Here is a 13962-nt window from a genome sequence, read left to right as displayed (position 1 = left end):
AATGAATTTCATTATCAAGTTGACTTATTCATTTTTTGTTAAGTGCACCTCATTGGTCGGTTTAAACCAATGAACCTTGGATCATGTTTGTTTTTTACACCACAATAACTCTAACAGAGCATTATAATAGAGTTATAAGGGGAGTTATAACCCTTTAACCAACACTGCACATGCAAAAGTGTTATATTTGCTATTGTCTGCAGTAAATGGAAATGACCATAACCACATTGTGTCCCGAGGGAAACATTAACATGTTATTTGTAGATAAACAAAAAACATTCCTTCAAAGTTACCTCGGATGACAAGACACAGATATAAGTATTTATTCATTCAGTGAGGCAGAGAACTACAAGCATTCGTGACGACGGCTCTTTCAGCAGTCCCAGCTCAGGTTACAAAGAGTGAGTGAATGTGTTTATTAAGAGGTCTGCTGTGCAAGTTTTTAATTGTATTGATAAGGCATGTATTTTAGGGGAGTGTATTTGATTTTCTGGGGTGACACTGGTTGAACATAATTTCCAGTGGTTTCTTAATATATATATATAATAATAATTTATTTGAAATATAGATTCCAGACTAAAGATTTACAAACTCAGAAAGCTTTGAAAAGAACCTCAAAAAAGGCCCAACAAATTGAAATGAAGACTCTGGCATTGCTCTCTGTTTATCTGCTGCTGTTTTCCAACATCTCAGCATCAGGCGAGCTTCAGAAACATCCATAGAAGAAAATAAACATCCGTAGCTCTCTCACACTTTTATTTTGCGTATGTTTCTTCTGCTTCTTCTCAAAACAGTGTGGACAGTCAACCCTAAAAATCGGATTTGAGAAGGAATCTGATTGGAATCAGATTTGCCTGCAGTCTGAATGCGTTCAGACTGCCTTAAAAAGCGATCGCAATTCACTGTCAATCCAGCCACAAAGTCTGTGAAGTCCTTTATAAAATCCTTATTGTGCCGAGGTGGACGGTAGACCACAGCGCACAGGTGTGGTAAAAATTTAAGACAAAAGTCAGCAGCTCTTCCATGAAGTGAAGAAGTCATTCAGGATAAAGGTTTTGTTTGCTCGCGATCTAGCATTCAGGAGGGCCAGGCTAATGGTCGTCTCATCACGAGAGAGCTCTTCAGTGGCTGGAGTTGAGACACGAGCTAGCGGGCGGAGGATCGGATGGCTCACATGGCCTTTGCGGGCTTTCAACTGGCAGGGAAGAGCAACGGTCTTTAGGAAAAACAACTGGTGGAGGAGGTAGTGTCAACTGGGGCCTGAAGGGGGCGGTGGTGAGTCAGGTAGAGTTGTGAGCAGTTGCAGTGATGGGCATAGAGGGAGTAGACTCCGATGAGGGGGCGTGGCAGGTAAATATTCGCATGGAGCATGTTGGACAGCATGGCGTTATGGTTAGCATCTGGCCGCCCAACCTGTTTGGGTGGACACCGTCAGTTTTATAAAAAGAGGGACGGTTCCAAAACAGATTAAAATTGTGGATAAAACCAAAGTTAAAAGCTCTGCAGGTGGACTGTAGCCAGGCGTTAAGGGACAGGAGTCTGCTAAAACACCCTGCTGCGTGAAATGGGAGTGGACCGCTGATTAAAAAAAATAATAATAAAAAAATAAACTTATTGATGTCATTTAACAATCTAGTACGGGCATTAAAATAATTTTTAGTCAGCTCGGACTGCTGTTGAGATGTGTCATTGCATCCCACATGGATCACGTCTCGGGTTATGGAGGATGGGATCAAGCGCAGCTGACAAGGGAGCTTTTCCAGGATGACCAGGACTGTGGTGAAGCAGTGTGTGGATGCATTAAACAATCTGATGTTCCTCACTATTGAATCTCCCACTATTAAAGTGGATGGGGAGAACAGGGACGAGAAGAAGAAGGCTGTGGGTTTGCTCGGATGGAAGACGCACCATCCAAAAGAACAAAGAAAGAAGAAAAAGAGATGACGAAGAGGAGCTTAAGAGACTAAAAAAAAAACATCAAAAAGAGAAATGGAAAAATTACACCATGATTTAACAAAAGAAACTGAAAGAAAAACTGAAGAACTTGAGAAAATGCAAAAATAGTTTAACAAATACCTCTTCCACATCAAATGAAGAGTTTAATCAGAAAAAACAAGCAAACACAAAAGAAGAAGAAAACCAAAAATTTACAAGTGAGAAACAAAGAAGGCATACACTGGCACTAGATCTGAACCTTGACATCAAAAGACAAGCTTAAAAATCCCAAGATATGGTTTTGAGATCACGAAGCGTCAAAGGCTATCATGGCAATAGAGGGGCCCAGAGAGACCTGAGGGGGAAACACAGGCACCAGTCATCACAAGTCCTCACAGCAAGCCTATCATAGATATAAGTGTGCAAGATTGTTAACACCGATTTATGGTAGACACCGGTGCCACATACTCCTGTATAGGGAAAGAAGGAGCTGGACTTCCCCTCTCTTCATCCAAAATGTAGGTTGGTTTCTCTGGGAAAACACAAATAATACCCCATAATACAGCTCCGGTTCCATTGACAGTTGCAGGAACAACAGTTTATGCACCCCTGTTATACTCAGTAGACACCCCAATCAACCTTCTGGGAAGACACATCTTCTTAAAGCAAAAATAATGTGCACCCCAGGCGGAGTCCACTTTGATGTAAAAGAGCCAAGTGAAGAAACAATGATGACTTTAAGAGTACTCCAAACACTTCCACAGGAACAGCAACCAAGAGAAGAAGCTTGAGTGTACTGGTTGAAACACCCAGTTCATTCCTGCACCAAGAATGGGAAACATGGAAGCTTTTCATAACTCACTATTATGAAGAAGCCATGAAGAGTGCCATTTCTCCCACTCCACTGCACAATGCTGTATGACAGGGATCAAAGTCAAGAGGATTATGATAGTTGCTGGGATGAATTAATAAGCCAGACCACTTCAACCATTCAATACAATGACTACATATTAGGACCTCAAGGAGCAGCAGCAATGGTAAAACTCCCAGAAGAAATGAAACCATGGTCTCATGCCATAGTTACAGAAGAAACGTCTGTTGTACCTGACCTGCACACACTATTATCTAATATTCCACAAAACCCAAAGTGGTATACGTTAATAGATTTGTGTTCAGCTTTTTCAGTGTGCCTGTCCATCCTGATTCACAGTATTTGTTTGCATTTACTTATAAAGGAGGGCAATACAATTACACACATCTTCCACAAGGCTTTGTGCATTCTCAATCCATTTTTAACAGGGTTCTGGCTAAGGATCTGGGTCATCTGAACATACAGTCGACTATGCTGATGTACGTTGATGACATCTTGATATGCTCCAATATCAAAGAGCAGTGTAAAAAAGACTCAATTGAAGTCTTAAAAGCCTTGGCAGACGGAGGACACGCGGTTAGTAAGGACAAATTGCAGTTCTGCCAAGAATCAATAGAATACCTAGGTCGACAGCTGTGTGGGAACAAAAGGCAAATTTCCCCCTCTTAGCTAGAAGCTATAAGGTTGGCCCCAAAACCGCAAACGGTAGGTCATATATTGTCTTTTCAGGGTGTGGGAGGTTACAGCAGACCGTGGATCTGCGACTATGCACTGAAGACAGCTCCACCTTAGATCCTTAGTGTGAGCTGCTGGACAGACAAATCAATCTGCCCAGCTGAGTTGGACAGATGAGGCTGAGAAAGCATTTCATCTCCTAAAGAAAGACATGCAAAGTGCTCCAGTTTTAGCCAATCCAGATTATGGCAAACCATTCCATTTATATGTGGATGAGAGACAAGGTTATGCGTGTGCAGTGCAATGCAGGATACTCCCACAGGGAAACAGCCAATATCTTATTCCAGCACAAAATTGGATAGTGTGGAAGGACTGCCACCTTGCTATCAGGGATTGGCAGCTGCTGCTTTTGCCTACAAAAAGGCATCAGTATTTACAGTGGTACATCCTGTCATCTTATATACGCCCCATCAATTGCATGCTATGCTAAGTAGCCCACAATTTGTTATTACACAGGCCAGGTGTACGGGCTGTGAAGTTCTGTTAACACGATCAGAATTAACCATTCAGTGCTGTACTATGATAAATCCAGCCACACAAATGGTGTTGCCCACAGAAGGACAGCCACGTGTTTGTTTAAAAGAGACAGAAAATATTATGCAGGTCCGCGATAACTTGTATAACCTTCCAATTCCATCCGATTTAATATTGTTTATGGATGGATCTTTGTGTAAGAGATGAAACAGGAACAAGAGCAGGATATGGCATCATGCAATTAAATCCTGACAGCACATTTCATGAAGTACAATCAGTCAGTCTGAATCAACAATGCTCTGCCCAATTGGCAGAAATAAAAGCTCTAACAGCAGCCTGTAAGTTAGCAGCAGGACGCAGAATGTAATATTTACAGAGACAGTAGTTATGGATATGGCTTTGTCATATTGTTACGGCCGTGAGCCGTTGAGGTCTCCTGCTGCTGTGTTCCGTGTGTGTGTTCTGTGGTGTGTCTGCAGTCTCCCTCCGACGATTGGCCCTGGCAATCCCCGTGACAACACATGGACTGCGATTGGACACCGACCAGCCAATCAGAGAGCGCCAACCACAAGAGTCACCTATAAAAGGCTGGAGCTGTGGCGTTCTGGACACCCAGAACGCCACTTGTCCGAACGCTTGATAAAATACTCTGTGTGATTGTTTGTTTTGCGTCCAGAATTGGCTAGGTAAGGTTCTAAAATACAGATTTACGTTTACACCTGATAGTTTTCCTTTATGTTAGCTCACACCAGGGATTAGGAGTGCTGATCACCCTGTAATTAAGTTTGTGAGGTTAGACTTTGTTTTGGTTATTGAGAACGGACTTTGATTTATTTTATTAGTGATAATTCTTAGTTATAGCTCCATCTTTTTTTTGGAGTCTCTTTCAGTTTTGATTGTTTATTGATTTGACAGCACTCACGCTGGCCCTTTCTATTGACGCACCCCTTTTATTTCAATTGTCAGAAATAAAATTATTGCCTTTATTTTTACGTGTGTTACTTCCCTTTCCCTTCACAAGCTAGGGTACGTAACACATATATAAATGCTAGCATTTGGAAACAAAGAGTCTTTGTTCATGCTGATGGCACACCAGTAGTTCATGGGCAAGAAGTAGCGGAAGCCATGCAGCTCCCATAAAATAAAAAACCACCGGGTTAGCTGTTCAGGTACTGTACCTATTATGTTTGAACAAGACTGTACACCATTAACCAGCCTTAGCTCATTGATTGAGGCTCAAAACAATGTTTCAGAGGCAGAGCAGCGTATACGGGTTCAAAGGGGGGCTATCAGAACAGCCATTCCACATGAGGGGCTATGGAGAAAGTAGTCATGGACATTTTGTTTTACCCTTATCATTGTTGATGATGGCCATGGAAAAGATGCATGAACCCAATCACTGTTCAAGAGCTCATGTTCTCAAGAAGTAACAAGCAGTATGGTGGTCTCCTTATATGAATGCTATGGTGGATAGAGAATAAGCTATATGCCCCCATTGCCCAAAATATAGAATTAGGAAAATGTTCACTGATCAGATAGCTCACATTCCTGACTGATCAGATAGCTCACATTCCTGCACTGGAAGGACTTTTTAAACATCTTATGATGGACTATTTAGACATGGTGGAGCGGGTCCAAAATAAAAGATATATGCTTGTGATAATTTGTCGTTTCAGCAGATGGGTAGAAGAGTGTCCTTACCCCAAAAGCTGATCATAATACAGTGGCTAGATTTCTTTGTACAGAAGTGTTTCCCAGATTTGGTATGCCGGACACTATCTAGTCAGATAGTGGTCCTCATTTTGTATCAAAAGTTGAACAAGAAATGTTCTAAATATATATATATATATATATATATATATATATATATATATATATATATATATATATATATATATATATATATATATATGTATATATATATATATATATATATATATATATATAACTGCATATATAACTGCATGTCAAGTTTATATTCAATAGGTTGACAAAAATATTCTGTATTCTTTTGAAACAAGCCTTCTGAAAAGTTCCCTTGTGGTCATGTCAGAAAGGGTGTTGGTCCTCAGATAGGGGGTCTCTGGGCAAGATAAGAGGTCCCTGTGTCTGAGATAAGTGGTCCCAGGGCGTGGTTTTATACGACTGTATAAAAGAAGGAATCAGCGAAGGAGCTTCAGATCTGCATTTCTCAAAGTAGCTTGACAGCAGTGAGTCCTTCTTCCTCAGTTCGTCAGAGAGTCGTCGGATATCGTCCTTAGGGTCAGTAATCTTTTTAATGGCTCTTTTCAGCAGAATCGTGTCCTCCGTGGCCACAGCAGGCATTGTTTTGGTTTTGCTTAGCTACCGGGGTATTGTTGCCAGACCAACCTGGCCCAGCAGTTGCCAGTTTATCGAGGTAACGAGGCCGAGATCCGAGATGCCAGAGCTTATCCTGTTTTTTTCCAGCGCCTTTTGTTTGTTCACCTTTATCTTTTTCTTCAGTTCGCCCTGAAGTTCAGTTAGTATTGTGTGTCTTCATTGTTTTATCATTTTGTAAATAAACTTTTGTTGATTACTTTCTTCAAGCCTTCCATGTCCTCTTCAGGGATGCAACTCTGTTCATCACATAACAAATAATTCTCCAAAAACTCAAAGGAGAATGCAAGCAAGAGGAAATAAAAAAGAAATCCATCTCATTTATAGCTTTATATGACGAAGGTGTTAGTTATCATTATAAAAGAAACTATTATCTTTAACTGTTGTTAACCTGTACTATGACAGGTGATATGACCATGATATGATTTAAATAATACATAATGCCCATTGCTGTACCTGCATGTGTGTGCTCGGATGTGTCACACCTTGGAGACTATTGCACAAAGCAAAATTCAATGGAATCATTGATTTTGTTAAAGCTGATATGAGGTGTTTTCATTTCACGATTAGTCAGTTCACCCAACAAAAGGCACCACAAAGAAGCAACTTAAACTGTGTATGTGTGTGTGTGTGTGTGTGTGTGTGTCAGTGTTAATGAGGGCATGGAAAATGTACTGAATACCTAGCGAAAATTCGACTAATCGGTTTTCTATTGTTAGGAGTAAGTTAACAAAGAGGTTACATACATGCGTACGCTTGTGTCACACCCTGGAGCCGATTGCACAAAGCAAATTCAATGGAATCATTTGTGTAAGGTGTTTTCCATTTCACGACTAGTCAATTCGCACCCAAGAAAAGGCAGCAGGAAGAAGTAACTTGTGCAGTTTTCTCTCACATCAACTGTTTTTCCTTCACTGCTGCAGCAGTGTTTTGGCTTTGTGCATAATGCCCACTGTTGTACTTGTTTTCTTGTGTGTGTGTGTGTGTGTGTGTGTGTGTCAGTAAATGAGGCAATGTGAAAATTGGACTAACCAGTTTTCTATTGTAAGGAGTAAGTTAACAAAGAGGTTCCGCTCTTTGACCCAAGGCAACTTGTGTAGACATGCATTTGTGATGTTTCTCAAGAACTGTTTCACCAATGTCAGTTATCTAGATTGCCGGTACTTTCCAAAGGTGATGCAAGGAGGTGATGTGACAAACTCTTCCTGGTATGAGATTAATGCGTTATGATTGGTTGGATAGGTGGGGACGACTTAAGTAGTAGATGCATTCGGTATTTATTCATTCAGTGAGGCAGAGAACTACAAGCATTCCTGACGACGGCTCTTTCAGCAGTCCCAGCTCCGGTTACAAAGAGTGAGTGAATGTGTTCATTAAGAGATCTGCTATGCAAGATTTTAATTGTATTGGTAAGGCATGTATTTTAGGGGAATGTGTTTAATTTTTTGGGTGACATTGAAGACGTGTGAGATAATTCCCAGTGGTTTCTAAAAACAAAAAATAAATTATTTATTTGAAATACAGATTCCAGACTAAAGATTTACAAACCCAGAAAACTTTGAAAAGAAACCTCAAAAATTATTTAATTAAAATGTGCTCATTGTTTGGGGACATAGGGAGTGACTTTGTTTTCTGTGTTTTTTAAGTTTGAAGTAAGGTGCCAAACAAGTGAAAATGAAGACTCTGGCTTCACTCTCTGTTTATCTGCTGCTGCTTTCCAACATCTCAGCATCAGGTGAGCTTCAGAAACATCCATAGAAGAAAAAAAAAACATCCCTAGCTCACTCACAACTTTTATTTTGCGTATGTTTCCTCTGCTTCTATTAGACACAGGTGAAGTTCATTTTATTGTGCTGGTGACAAACTCTGTGATGCCAGTCTCTCCACAAATGTACATCACACATGTGCTGGAAGGCGGAATCCTCTTAGGTGGGCTGACGCGACTGCAAGACTCGAACAAGGGCTTCACGTAAGATCCTTTTCCTCCAAACACAAGTTCAGCTTTTCAAGATACAGTGGAGCAAAAAGGTATTTGGCAGCCACAGATTCTGCAAGTTGTCCCACTTAAAAAGATGAGAGAGGTCTGTAATGTTTATCATAGGTACACTTTAACTGTGAGAGACAGAATGTGTGTGTGTGTGTGTGTGTGTGTGGGGGGGGGGGGTGTTCAGGAAATCACATTGTATAATTTGTAAAGAATTTCTTTGTATAATGTGTATAATAGTGCATAAAATAAATATTTGATCAATAACAAATGTTCACCTCAATACTACACAGATTCTCTATTAGGTTAAGGTCCAGAAACTTTGCTAGGCCACTCCAGAACATTGAAATACATTTTAAGTTAGCCACTCCTCCGTTGCCCGGGTGACGTGTTTGGGATCATTGGGATTAATTGTTGTCAAGCACCTTGGGTTGCATTTTTTGAATGAAAGGTTCTATATAAATAAAATTTGATCTGAGTCCTCCTTTCCTTAATACGGATCAGTCACTCTGTCCCCTTTGCAGAAAAGCAGCCCCAAAGCATAATGTTTCCACCCTCATGCTTCACAGTGGGTATGGTGTTCTTGGAATGCAACTCAGCATTCTTCCCCTTCCAAACACAACGAGTGGCGTTTATACCAAAGAGTTCCATTTTGGTCTCATCTAACCACATGACATTCTGCCGATACTCCTCTGGATCATCCAGATGGTCTGTGGCAAACGTTAGACGGTCCTGGACATGTGCTGGCTTAAGCCTGGCTTAAGACCTTTCTAGCACTGCAAGATTTCAATCCATGATGACGTAGTGTGTTACTAATAGTACCCTTTGTTACTGTGGTCCCACCTCTCTTCAGGTCATTGACCAGTTCCCACTGTGTAGTTCTGGGCTGTTTCCTCACTGTTCTCAAGATCATTTGTACCCCACGAGGTGAGATCTTGCAGGGAGATTGTCAGTGATCTTGTATTTATTCCATTTTCAAATAATTGCTCCAACAGTTGACCTCTTCTCACCAAGCTGCATGCCTATTGTAGATAGGCTCATCCCAGTCTTGTGCAGGTGTACGATCTTGTCTCTGGTGTCCTGAGACAGCTCTTTGGTCGTGGCCATGGTGGAAAGACTGACTGTTTAAGGGTGTGCAGAAGTATCTTTGATACAGATGAGTTCAAACTAGTCCTATTAATACAGGTAATGAGTGGAGGATAGAAGAGTTTCATCATGAAGAACTAACAGGTCTGTGAGTGCCAGAATTCCTGCTTGTTTGTAGGTGCTACCTATAGTAGCACCTGTATGTGCTAGGGATTTATTTTTTAATTCTGTCTATCACAGTTGAATTGTACCGATGATGAATATTGCAGACCTCTCTCATCATTTTAAGTGGGAAACTTGCAGGATCAGTGGCTGCCAAATACTTTTTTGCCCCACTATAAATGGGCAATTTCCTATCATTTCAGACTGAAGAGACATCTGTGCAGTTTAGGGTCCCTTTTATTTTATTTTATTTATTTCTGTTCTCTTTTCTCAGGTACTCATAAAACTGTTATCAGCCTAGTAATTCATTTTTGTTCTTTTTATATGAGTCATTTAGTCACACGATTGGCCAGGAACTCTAATCTCTTTAATCTCTTGTTCCCTTTTTTATTCTTATCTTTATGCCCTAGAAAATAAAAATGAATTTATTTGTCCTGTACATCAAAAGTTCCATTTTACAAAAAGAAGGGCCTAACCTTTAGACACTGTATTGTATTGCAGCATACAGCAACTAATTCAAGATTTAAAGTCCTTCAACCTGATATCTTATAACTTGTGTAACTGAGCAACATCCTCTGTTGCCCTGCAGGTTCACCTACACACAGGATCCAAACTATGGGCCATTTCTGCAGAGTGTAAATGGTTTACCCGGAGATGTAAAAAATAAAACCTACTGGGAGCTGCTGGTCAAGGACTCTAGTGGCACCAGACCCCTTAATGTTGGTGGGTTAGTGGGAGACAAAGGTTAAACAAAAAAAAAAAGAAGGGGAAAAATAAGCTATTTGAAATCTCATTTTGTCTTTTTTCATTCTAGGCATTGGGTGTTTCATTCCAAAGCCGAAAGATGAAGTCATCTTGAAGTACACAACGTACGGCACTCATGATCATGGGGACTTATAGGGATCAAGCTGATATGCTGTCATTCTAACCTTTCAGATTATTAAACCTAATGCACCTTATAAAAATAAACTCTATAATGTTTTGGATGATAATACCAACATAATCTGCCTTTATTGAAATGTCCCTGCTCATAACCACTTGTTGACACTTGTTCACAGCACTTCCTCTCTGCTTTCTTTTCGGCTTCGGATGACAATTTATTGCTAAAAAGGTATTTTGTGTAAGTGATACTTTTCAAATGCATTCTTTAAAATAAATCAGAAATGGTTTCATTGCAGTAATTCACATCAGGCCATCATGCTACTGTAAATCTTTCTTGGATAGTTTGCCAGTCTTGCAAGTCTTGCACCAGTCCATCTGGTATCAGAAAAGAAGCTGTGCAACATGTAAGTGTGGATAACGGATCATATTGTCCACTGAAATTAAAACAATTAAGGTGTATCTGAAGTTCTTCCAAACACATGGGTTCCACAGAGACTTTAACCACACAACCAATCTTGTAGCTCTGTTTTATTTCCATCATCCAATCAACCCACAAGCCAGAGAGGAGACATGAAGAATCAGCTTGTGTGCCTCGTTTTGAGTCATTTGTGTACTCACTTTTACCCCAAATATGGTGTTGGTGAAAATGCCGCCCTCTTCTGGCCCCACACCGGTTACTATATATTGAATTGAACATAAACCACGCACATGCTGTATTCGAGAAAACCCCCGCTCCAAAAAAAAATCTGAACTGATCTTCATGTCCACTGCTTGTGCATTTCACATGCTGGCATGACATCCATGTTCTCTCTAGCCGATGTTCAGCAGCATCAGCAGTCAAGGTTAAATGGTGAAACATTGAAGAGTCAATGTCCACAGGGCCCAGGACAATGGAGGGGAAAGGACACAGGTGGAACTTTTTAGGAACATTTGATATCTTAGTTGGGAAAAATGTGTTTTTATGTATGTATGTGTAGATAGATAGATAGATAGATAGATAGATCTTAATCAGACTATTAGAGAACGATGTGTTGTATTTCATTGCTGTTTAATTATATTAAAAATGCCGATGTGCAGTGGTCGGCGAGTCTTCACCAAGTTGTAAAATTCAAAATGATGTTCTCATTTGCATTCGGAATGTAACACCCGATACCTGCAAAACAAGATCACAACATCAGGACAGTGGCAGAAGACCAGGACAGACTGATTGCAGAAACGGCAAGAATGCCAAACTTACCAACATCAGGCCTTGTAATATTGCCATCGGGCGTCTCCACCAGCAGCTCCCAGTATGTACGGTCATAATCATTTCCAGCCAGACCATTCACACTATCAAGGGACGGGCCGTAGTTTCGATCCTCCGTGTATGTGAAACTGATAGAAGAGACAGGATGGCGATCACCATGAAAGAATAGTAACGGTAGGGTTGAAACTGATCTGCAAAAATTATAAATTGAATAAAAGCAATGTTAAAGTACAATGTTAAGATAGCTTTTCCGAATCTGGTGACCTTTTAGTTCCACTGGGTGTGTTCTGGCTACAAAATTGTATAATGCACATAAAAGTTGATTAAAATTGTTAAAAAAATATTAATAAGTTAAATAGATTTTTTTTTTTTTTTTTTTTTAAATAAATAAATAAATAAATCTCAGGGTCCAGCAGACCCCCGTGACCCTGAGCTCGGGACTAAGCGGGTATGGAAAATGAATGAATGAATGAATAATATTGTAAAAAAAAAAAAAATATGTAAACTGTATCTAAATATCTAAAAGCGTTTGTACTGTTGAAATTGGTGTGGTTCGCCATCTACTGGGTGAAGTTAGCACTGCACTCAGAGGCACTCCAACGACACTCGGCAGTCAGACCTTTCTGACTGGGGAGGCTGCAAAACTGATGTGTGAGAACGTTTTTATTTATTTTGCCGATTAAGGTGTATTAAACAGCTGGCTCTTCTCAAGCAAGCTTTCATTTCTGTGCCAGAGTTAACACGTGACCCGGCCAGGAGGTGAAAAGTGTTCTGTTTTCAGGAATAAAAATGTGCACGCATTTTTTGGTATTCAAATGTTTTGTTATGTCGCAATGTTTTTCCTCACGTCGAATAGTTAGCAGCATGTGTTTAGCGTTTCCAAGGATCAGTGTTTTAGATGATTGTGTATTGATTACACAATGGCTTTCTGCTCTGACTCCATATTACAATACTCAGTCTTAATTCACCCAGTTTCATAAACTTTGTATAAGATCGGGGCATCTGTGGACAAGATATGAATAGAGAGACAAACTTGTTCTTCTTGGAAGACGCTTAAATACTGCCGCCTTCATTCTGATGATTAAAGGATCAGTGGTGTGTGAGATGTTGGCTCTTACGCAAAGTTTGCATTGGTGGACATGAGTCTTTTCAGTGCACCCAGCAGGATCCCTCTGTACACCGTGCCAGTGCTGAGGGTCAGCGGCCTGCTGTTGTGTAAAAGGTTCCTGACTTCAACGCCAATGGGAACTGAAACAGCATCCATTTTAGGGACTGTGATCAACAAAAAAAGAAGAGACAAGCACGAGTTAAATGACTTTTGTCGTTCAAAAGATAGAAGAGCATGCAGAGTTATACATTACGCAGGTCTACCTCCAGTCAGAGTCCCAGGGGACAGCAGCAGCAGCAGCGCTGCAGAAAGCAGACTTGGCATCAACTCCATGGTTTCTGGACAGAAGACTGAGCTTCCTGCAGCTGCTGTTTTATTCCAGCCATCAATGTTGACACAGCGAGGGAACAGGAGATAATTTTTTCCATGAAGTCAGCTCGAACGATCAAAACCATTCCAAATCTTGAGGCAAGGTGTGGGATGCATTCAAAGTGCAGGATACATATTCAGAGAAAGGTATGGGCTAAAATATGTGCCACCAGAAACTGAATTTGAATCATTTAGATTTGAATTTGAATAGCTAAATGTGAATAATTGAATTAAAATTTTGAATTTGAATCACATAATTTGAAATTGTATTGTTACATTTGAATCATTGCATTCAAAAACTGTATTTGAATAGTAAAATTTGAAATTGAAATTCAATAAAAAATTGATTGTCACTGAAAATCCAACTGTCTAGACATCTTCACATTCAGTTCTCACAATTCAAGTTCAGTTCTCAAAATTCAGTTTCAGTTTACTGTGACAGACATCCGGGTGCTTGGAGGATGAAGGGGAAGAGCAATCGAGCTCAGATACACAGGACTCCTCTTCGGCCAATCAGCCAAGCTCTCCAATCAGCACTTACTTTTGTACACTTACGTTGATGGACCGGCTTGACCATGGAGGCGCCTGGGACAACTACAGTAACGTTATGTTTTTATTTATTTATTTATTCATTCATTCATTCATTCATTCATTCATTCATTCATTTATTTATTTTTAACTAATTTACCACATATTTTGAACAATGTTTTTGTTTAACTGTTGATGTTACCGCTACGTTTCGTTTCGTCAGC

At 40.2% G+C, this 13962-nt stretch overlaps 2 protein-coding genes across 5 annotated transcripts; one reads left to right on the top strand and one right to left on the bottom strand.

Annotated features, from left to right (window-relative positions):
• Positions 1-323: 323 nt before the first annotated feature.
• On the top strand, positions 324-10946 carry LOC142895118 (cobalamin binding intrinsic factor-like). Of its 4 annotated transcripts, none has more exons than XM_076035895.1 (5): positions 324-401; positions 8020-8108; positions 8201-8342; positions 10195-10328; positions 10420-10946. In XM_076035895.1, exons 2-5 carry the CDS (start codon positions 8048-8050, stop codon positions 10503-10505), a joined length of 423 nt encoding a protein of 140 aa, XP_075892010.1. In that variant the 5' UTR covers positions 324-401; positions 8020-8047; the 3' UTR covers positions 10506-10946. The 4 variants fall into 4 exon arrangements, with proteins under 4 accessions (XP_075892010.1, XP_075892012.1, XP_075892013.1 ...); XM_076035897.1 differs by lacking the exon at positions 324-401 and adding an exon at positions 6172-6277; XM_076035898.1 differs by lacking the exon at positions 324-401 and adding an exon at positions 7570-7739 and having other exon boundaries at positions 8031-8108.
• A 572-nt stretch (positions 10947-11518) lies between these two features.
• On the bottom strand, positions 11519-13217 carry LOC142895117 (transcobalamin-1-like). Its single transcript, XM_076035893.1, has 4 exons — positions 13105-13217; positions 12852-13005; positions 11725-11861; positions 11519-11640 (listed from the first exon to the last, which is right to left on the bottom strand). Exons 1-4 carry the CDS (start codon positions 13172-13174, stop codon positions 11579-11581), a joined length of 423 nt encoding a protein of 140 aa, XP_075892008.1. The 5' UTR covers positions 13175-13217; the 3' UTR covers positions 11519-11578.
• Between the last annotated feature and the right edge of the window lie 745 nt (positions 13218-13962).

Source organism: Nelusetta ayraudi, unplaced genomic scaffold, assembly GCF_046127955.1.
Source record: "Nelusetta ayraudi isolate G7.1 ecotype Tasmania unplaced genomic scaffold, CSIRO-AGI_Nayr_v1 ptg000048l, whole genome shotgun sequence".
Classification (NCBI taxonomy): domain Eukaryota; kingdom Metazoa; phylum Chordata; class Actinopteri; order Tetraodontiformes; family Monacanthidae; genus Nelusetta; species Nelusetta ayraudi.
This window is presented reverse-complemented; position numbering and strand designations above follow the sequence as displayed.

Excerpts from the sequence above, each read along its gene's own strand:
- LOC142895118 (XM_076035895.1), top strand. The coding sequence starts at position 8,048 with ATGAAGACTCTGGCTTCACTCTCTGTTTATCTGCTGCTGCTTTCCAAC. Across the intron at positions 8,343-10,194 it reads GACTCGAACAAGGGCTTCAC|GTTCACCTACACACAGGATC; the intron begins GTAAGATCCTTT and ends GTTGCCCTGCAG. Across the intron at positions 10,329-10,419 it reads CACCAGACCCCTTAATGTTG|GCATTGGGTGTTTCATTCCA; the intron begins GTGGGTTAGTGG and ends TTTTCATTCTAG.
- LOC142895117 (XM_076035893.1), bottom strand. The coding sequence starts at position 13,174 with ATGGAGTTGATGCCAAGTCTGCTTTCTGCAGCGCTGCTGCTGCTGCTG. Across the intron at positions 13,006-13,104 it reads CCCTGGGACTCTGACTGGAG|TCCCTAAAATGGATGCTGTT; the intron begins GTAGACCTGCGT and ends TGTTGATCACAG. Across the intron at positions 11,641-11,724 it reads TATTACAAGGCCTGATGTTG|GTATCGGGTGTTACATTCCG; the intron begins GTAAGTTTGGCA and ends CTTGTTTTGCAG.